At 37.6% G+C, this 8,126-nt stretch overlaps 1 protein-coding gene across 1 annotated transcript in view; it reads left to right on the top strand.

Moving 5' to 3' along the window:
* The first annotated feature begins 753 nt into the window (after window positions 1–753).
* TFG (TRK-fused gene) overlaps window positions 754–8,126 on the top strand; it is a 19,106-nt gene continuing 11,733 nt past the window's right edge. Inside the window, exons 1-4 of the mRNA XM_009993392.1 lie at window positions 754–858; window positions 4,277–4,485; window positions 5,689–5,772; window positions 6,629–6,775. Coding sequence (XP_009991694.1) covers window positions 4,302–4,485; window positions 5,689–5,772; window positions 6,629–6,775 — 415 coding nt within the window. The 5' untranslated portion in view covers window positions 754–858; window positions 4,277–4,301. The remainder of the gene's footprint in view (window positions 859–4,276; window positions 4,486–5,688; window positions 5,773–6,628; window positions 6,776–8,126) is intronic.

Genomic DNA, 8,126 nt, shown 5'->3' on the forward strand with positions numbered 1-8,126 from the left:
GTGTGCAAGAGAGACACAAGTGGAAAAGTGCCAAGTAGGGTATACCTGTCAGGTGGGAGGGAGGGGCAGAATTTTGTTCTCTGTTGGATTGGCCTGTATGCTAAATTATTGTCTTGTAGCTCTAGGCATTAAGCACTTACCTAATAAACAGGTGGACTGCATAAACCTCAGCCAGCTCACCACATAAGCTTTCTGACAGAAAAACCATAACCTTAAACTGAATTGAGGGCAAATAATAGTTTCAAGTGTTGGTGTATTTCTGACTGCATTTCCTTCTTGCCCACTTTCTTGGCTCTTCCTGTGAGAAAGTGGCATTACTACTACTTTTCTCTTGGTAGTCCATCCTAATATTACTGCTAAATCAATCAAAGTTTATTTCCTTTAACTTAACCTGGGAATTTAAGGTGGAGGCTGTAGAAATGGGTATTTTTGACACTGTTGGTTAAGATCACTGTCCTGAAAAGAAATGCTTTACTCTTAGGAATTTCTACATGCGGTTAGAACATTAGAAAAAAAATATTCTTTTGTTATGAAATTAAAAGCCTTGTTTATGATCTGTTTTAGTTGAACTTCAAAGTCTGCAATACTCAAAAGTGTAAATCTTAGTTATATTATGGACAAAACAGTGCCTTTTTTTGTTTGCATATGTTTTTAAGATGCTCTAAAGTGAAAGAATGTTGTGAACTGTATAATTCTAATGAAGTGTGACTGCAAATGAATGTATTTTTTCTTTTTCTTTTTTTTCTGATGCAGCATCCTGTTTTCAGCCACTGGTAGTGCATGGCGGCTTATCCTGACTCTGTCCTGAAGTGAGGTGGGAAAACTGTTCAATAATCCATCATCATTAAGACAGACAAGGTAAAGATAAATACATATTTTTGGAAAGGAGGTGAAAGAAAATGCCTGGATGGATGTTATTTTATTTTTTTAATGCTTAAAAAAAAAAACAACCCAACCAACAACAAACAACTTCTGCAACTTTACTGTGCTCTTACAACAAACGTAAAGGGTGTTAATTAGACTGAGTTGATGTGCATACAGTCAAGGCTCCTTTGTTGCAAAACATGAATAATGTGTTAGCAAGCATAAACAATATTATAAACTTCCATTTTTTTGTCATGGTGTCTCAGCAGCAATCTGGCTGTGTTAATTGCAGATCCCTTTTCTCTGCAGTTAAACCATGTACCTCCTGCTACCTTCCCTGATTAGGGAAATGAGTTTTATTCTGTAGCTGCTTGTCTTTATTATATTTTTTTATACCATTGTGCTTAACAAAGGGCTTTGCATTAAATGTTTTCTTTGTACTAAGTTAATGAAAAAAAATAAATAAATCCCAGAAGTTGAATTGCAATCTGTAGATAGCATCATACTACATATTTTTAATATAAAACATTGCCATTGAAACAGTAGAGGTAAATATATATAGGTGCATCAAGGTATGATGTATTCAAGGCTTGAGCTGAGTGTCTTGTTCTCTGGTAGGAGAGAAAGAAGTTTCAATGTAGTACCTTAAAAATAGACTGACCAAAGCAAAATTCAGTTTTCTCATAAAGCACTGTGTTATAAAGTCCTTGGAGGTAAGAGATAAATATCTGCATATTCTACCAAGAATTCTTTTTGCACGAGGGAATGAATTGCATGGTTGCCTGCTTATGGCTTTGGAAGCATCAACTTCGATGTGTAGGGCTTCCAACCTTTAAGATCTCCATGCTTTGTTCTTCAGATGTTAAAATAATTGCTTCTTTAATTGCTCCTCATACCACATCTATTGTTTTGGCCCTGTCCAAAACAGTGAAGAAAGAAGGGGACGTTTGACTAGCTACTTAGATTTTTTTAATTTTATTTATTCCTCTGTGGTGGTTTCCTTTTTTCTTTCATACATAAGGCCTTTGTTTGGTTTTTTTTTTAATAAGAGAGGTGCTTCATACAAAGTGGTAATTTTTACATTGTCTTGTATAATGGGTTAAAGATACAACTCTGAAGTATATGCTGTGTGCTATTTGGACTCAAGATGGCTTTGTTGCACTTCCTTTTTTGTAGCCTCTTAAAGCACTGGGAGTAACTGACTATTCTGACTATGTATACTGTGTAATAAATTTGTGGTTCTGAGTGGCTTTTAAAATCTCAAGTCTTGGTTAAAACATCTTAGTCAGAATTTCAAAAAAGGAAAAATTTTTAATCTTGCTTTCTGGAGATGAACCATCAATGACCAGGGAAGGTCATGGAGCAGATCATCTTGAGTGTCATTAGAAGCCATATAGAGGATAACCAGGGGATCACGCCCAGTCAGCATGTGTTTATGAAAGGCAGGTCTTGCCTGACAAACCTGATCTCCTTTTATAACCTGATGACCTGACTGTTGGATGAGGGAAAGGCTGTGGATATTGAATATGTGGATGTTGTCTATCTGGACCTCCAGAAAACATTTGACATGGTTCCCCATAGAACTGTCATAAAAAAACGGGCTGCTCATGGCCTGGATGAGCATAGGATCCGTTGGATCAAGCACTGGCTGGACAGTTGGGCCCAAAGAGTGGTGGTCAATGGAGTCAAATCCACCCGGGGCCAGTCACAAGTGGTGCTCCTCAGGGCTCAGTGTTGGGACCGTTTCTGTTTAACATCTTTATTGATGATCTTGATAAGGACAGAGAGTGTACTATCAGTAAGTTTGCAGATGACACCAAGCTAGGCGGGAGTGTTGATCTGCATGAGGATAGGGAGGCTCTACAGAGAGACTTGGATAGATTGGGTCATTGGGCTGATGTTAATGGTCTGGGCTTCAACAAGGCCAAGTGCTGGGTCCTGCACTTGGGCCACAACAACTCCAGGCAACACTCCAGGCTTGGGGAAGTGTGGCTGGAAGGTGTCTGGCAGAAAAGGACCTGGGGGTTCTAACTGAGAAGGGGCTGAATATAAGCCAGCAGTGTGCCCAGGTGGCCAAGAAAGCCAATGGCATCCTGGCTTGTCTTAGAAATAGTGTAACCAGCAGAAGTAGAGAGGTGATTGGTGAGGCCACACCTGGAGTGTTGCGCCCAGTTTTCGGCACCTCAATTCAAGAGAGATCTTAAGGTGCTGGAGCGAGTACAGAAGAGGGCAATGAAGCTCATGAATGGCCTAGAAAATAAATCTTATGAAGAACGCTTGAAGGAGCTGGGAACGTTTAGTTTGAGGAAGAGGAGGCTGAGGGGAGACCTCATCGGTCTCTACAACTACCTGAAAGGTCATTGTAGAGAGGTTGGTGCTGGTCTCTTTTCACAGGTAATAAGTGACAGAACCAGAGGGAATGGCTTCAAGCTGCAACAGGGGAGGGTTAGACTGGACATTAGGAAATTTTTTTTCACAGAAAGAGTGGTTAGACACTGGAATAGGCTGCCCCGGGAGGGGACTGAGTCACATCCCTGGGTGTGTTTAAGAGTTGTTTGGATGTGGTATTGGTGGATATGGTTTAGGGGAGAACTTTGTAGAGTAGGGATGATGGTAGGACTCGGTGATCCCAAGGGTCTCTTCCAACCGGAATGGTTCTATGATTCTGTGATTTTTATGTTTTCACATAGTTGATATAATAAACCCAATGTTGAGCTCTTCATTTCTTTGTTCATTTCTTTATGAAATAATCCATGATTCGACTTGATCCCCTCTGTAAAGGCACTTTACCACCTAGAATCTTTGAAATAAGATATTTTGTTGTGACAGGTTTTTCTTGAATAGAGAGGAAAAAAAGCGCCCTTTACTGGTTATCATAATTATGGGGGATGTAAAAAATAATCTAATAAGGTGATAACATAACCCATATAATGTTGTAAGGCTGAGAGCATTTACTACAATTTCACTTTGCCCAAGAGAAACATATACATGTGTATTAAAAGCAAGTCCTAGGGACTATTGGTTCCTTTATAGCTTGTTTTCCATGACAGTTTATGGCTGATACCTTAAAAAAAAAAAAAAAAAAAGTTTGATATTTTTTTTTTAATGTCACACATATTTAAAAGCTGTCTGACTTTTAAAAATTCCTTGGGATTAAATTCTGAACACCAGGCACTGTGGTAACTGTTGACTTGAATTGTATGGTCTTTGCTGCTGAGCTCAGTTAGTGTATTGTGCACTTTATTGTTTGAGAAATTAGTGCATCATGGACTGTGTCCAAGAGAGGTTCTCTGGAAAGCTTCCTAACACTAATGCCTTCCAAATATGGAAAGCATCAGAACTGTCATCAGGTACATTTAAGTAACTCAGAGTTTTGTTTTCTAAAATGTTTTTAATGTTTTGTTCTTAGCAGGTCTGCAGGTGATAAGGAATCCAACATGAATGGGCAGCTGGACTTAAGTGGGAAGCTGATAATCAAAGCTCAGCTTGGGGAAGATATTAGAAGAATTCCTATTCATAACGAAGATATCACCTATGATGAATTGGTGCTTATGATGCAAAGAGTGTTTAGAGGAAAGCTTCTGAGCAATGATGAAGTCACAATAAAATACAAAGATGAAGGTGAGGTTTCATTGCTACTGTTGAGATTTAATACTGTTGCTCTGATACGTAATTTATCTATTGACAGAAACCCTGAAATTCACCTTTTCAAAATTGTCCAAGTATTTTGGCAAATACAAGTGATTTCTTGTGAAATCCTTTGAGTCAGACAATAGAAGCTGTATCTCTTGTGGTTATGTTGTCTTAACATAGTATTTCCCCCAGTTTTTTCTGAAATACCAGCTATCTGAAAGCTCAGTTCTTGCTGTTGCAGGAAGCTGATGCTATTGTAAGTTTCTCCTCTGTATGCTCACTTAACCATTTTTTTGTTTTATTGATAAAGTGGGTTTGAAGGTAAGGGATGAACAAACTTGTATGACTTAAGCCAAGCTCTTATAAAACTTTGAAAACTTGGTTTATGTAGTACTAATTCTTGATTGTTTTTCTCCATCAGAATAAACTTTTAGTTTAACCTGAAATATTTATTAAAAGTTCTCTTTCCTCTGTGTGATGGTTCAAATCTGTTGGACATGGGTGATTTCAAAGAAAACCTTAGTCATTGGTGCTAAACAAATGCAAGCTTAAGAAAGAAGGGCTTCCACAGAATGATGAGGACCTTGTTTGAGATAGAAACTAAAAACCTCTCTTTCTCTTGCCTAGAAAGGGAATTGTGGTTTGGAGGGTTTTTCCTCTTTGAATGTCATTGTGGGATATGGGTAAGTTACTTAGTTTGGGACAGTAGGGGACTGTGACTGTTTGGGACAGTTCAGAAAATGAAACTCAGAATGAAATTGTAAAATCCAGTCTTTTAGATCAAGGACTGTGTGATAAATAACTTTTTTTGTCATACATCGAGGCAATAAAATTTCACTTGGAATTAAAGTTTTTTCAGGTTTGTGAAGCTTTTGGTGGTCATGACTCATCAAAATCGATACTTGGTGAAAGGATCATACTTTCAGTTTTGATCTCCACTGAGAGAGAGCTCAGTGGATTTATGGTGGCTTTGTTTTTCCTCTTATCATAGAATTTCTTCTGTAATGAGAAAGGTGAAAGGAAACTGATGGATGCTTTAAAATCAGATTAATATTTTTTTTTTTCCGTAGTAACTTTAGAATCAAATAGGGAGAGGTATTTTTGAGTAATGAAGTATCACTTCTGCCCTAGCATGAAGCTCAGAAGTTAACAGGCTTTGCTTTCAATGTAACTTTTTCATGTTCTTTTCAGATGGAGATCTTATCACAATTTTTGATAGCTCAGATCTTTCCTTTGCAATTCAATGCAGTAGGATACTCAAGCTGACATTGTTTGGTAAGTATAAAAGATTTTGTCTTTTTGTTTTAGTAATGTTTATTAAAATTCAGGCGGTTTGATTCATCAGAAGGTACTAAAATCTTTCAGTTTGTCACCTCAGAAGAATGAAATGGCTAAGTTAAAAAATACTGGATTAATGCACGATACCTATTTTCTTTCTTGATGTTTCTTGTGACATCTGAACTTATGGAAACTGATACTCTCTGTAAGATTGCTTAAAGTATTTGGCATACGTATAATGTGGTTAATGTCTTTTTTTTCCACCTCCCACTCTCCAGCATCTGTGCAGTTTTCTTCACAGATGTGTGAGAAGTTTAAGACTTATCCTGCAGTGTTACTAGTACACTGCTAAAACCTAACATTAATTGCTTAAAGTTGAATAGATTTTAACACTTGTCTTTTGGCCTTTTGTATAATATAGTTCTTTATTTTCAAGCTACTGTTTTTTAATTAGCACATAGTTCCAAGGAATAGCAAGCAGCCTGTAACCTGAACAGTGACCGTATTTATGAATTGCAGGTGTTGTGTGTGCTGCCTTATTTCTAAAGGTACTTTTTAAAAGGACAGCTTTTCACAACCAAGTATGATCTTTGTCTTGTTAAGGGTATATTCATGGAAATGAGCAAACAATGCAGAAATGTACTGCACACTTGGGTTCTGTGAATTATGCTGAACTGAGATTATATTAAAGGAACAGTAGTTCAGTCTGTGTTGACTGAACTGTGTCACTTTAAGCTCCACAGAGGATGATGACACAACAAGGAAATAAAAGTTGGGAATTTTTTTTTTCTATTTTGAACTGGATATAAAAGTGTTACTACAGTCTGAAATTTATCTAATTACTGTTTTGCAGTGAATGGACAACCAAGACCCCTAGAATCTAATCAGGTGAAATACCTGCGTCGAGAGCTGATAGAACTTCGCAACAAAGTCAATCGTTTATTGGACTGTTTAGAACCACCAGCTGAACCTGGGCTTTCCACTAATCTGCCTGAAAGTGGTAGGCAGCCTGGCAAAGAACTGTTTGGTTGAATTTGCAGAGTTGTGTGCTGTTTAACAAAGTGAAAATGGAGCCTTGAATACTGGTTATGATTATTTTTGATTGCTGCTTGATGGTTCAGAACTTCAATGCTTCAGTTCAGAATTTTTATTCAAATTATTAGTAGTAAAGCACTAAGTTAACTTAGGAATGAAACTTCAAAGTCTGAGGTTTTTGCTGCGATGTATGAAGGTGCTGTAACTAACACTTGTGAGTCACAACAATATTTTGAGAGGGCTTTGAGCTGAATTAATAGTTTGTTGCCGAAGAGTTCTTGCTGCCAGCTGAGCACTCTTGTTGCTTACTTTGGGCTGGCTGTGGTGCTTGTCTTGTCACGTTGCTAAGCAACTTGGATTCACTAAAACAGTAAAAAGCAAATTCAGCAAAAATAATATCAACTTTTTTCGCCAGGTTAGGAAACTGAATCCACGCATTTTGAGCCCAAACCAGCCTCAGAGCTGTCTCAGGGTATGCAGCACAAGGGTGCAGGTAGGGGTGGGAAAGGATTACTGGGGGGCAAATTGGTGAAGGAACTCTTACTCTCCTAGTTTTGAGGCATTGATCTTACAGCTTAGGGCTGTTGTACTTTAAAATCTATACTTCTGTGTGCTTAACTACAGATTTTGGGTAAACTGGACACAAAATCATGACACAAAGACATGGAGTGCAGTGTTTGAGTCAACAGGCAAACTGAGAACTCTAGCCTTTTTAGGTTTTTTTAGGAAGCACTGCTTTTGTATTAAACGCTTCAAACTTCTATTGTTTTTATTGTTTTAAAAACCCTAGCCCTTGTTCCTTCAATATAAATAATTAGTAACTACTAATTACAGTGGAATAAGATGGATTTTGGTTATAAACCCTTTGGAAGGAGGTTAGGGTGATGATCTTAGAATGTAAAAAAAACCCAACAACTTATCTAGTCTAAACCTGATCTGCATGTATTTGTTTTTAAGAGAAAATGTAGCAGTCTGCTAGGTAAGTTTCCAGATAATTCAGTGTTACATGTGTAATTGCAGAGATGAACTTCACTTGTCAGCTTAGGAAGAATTTGGGGAGAAGGGTATAGAACCAAAACTTATAGTTGATAAAACACTATAATAAACTGGAACCTATCCTGTAAGTTTCTTAATTTTAAATTCTCTGTAGGCAAGTCATACCAGAGTAATTGGTTTAAACCGCAGTCTTGTATCTTTGAATTTAGGACAAAGTGATACATGATGCTCCACAGTGTCAGTGTATCTTTAAATAACTGTGTAATGAAAATCTATGCTTTGTGATTCCTCACAGTTCCAGGTGCACCACTGGTTCAGCA

This window comes from Chaetura pelagica, unplaced genomic scaffold, assembly GCF_000747805.2.
Source record: "Chaetura pelagica isolate M959 unplaced genomic scaffold, ChaPel_1.0 scaffold101, whole genome shotgun sequence".
Lineage (NCBI taxonomy): Eukaryota > Metazoa > Chordata > Aves > Apodiformes > Apodidae > Chaetura > Chaetura pelagica.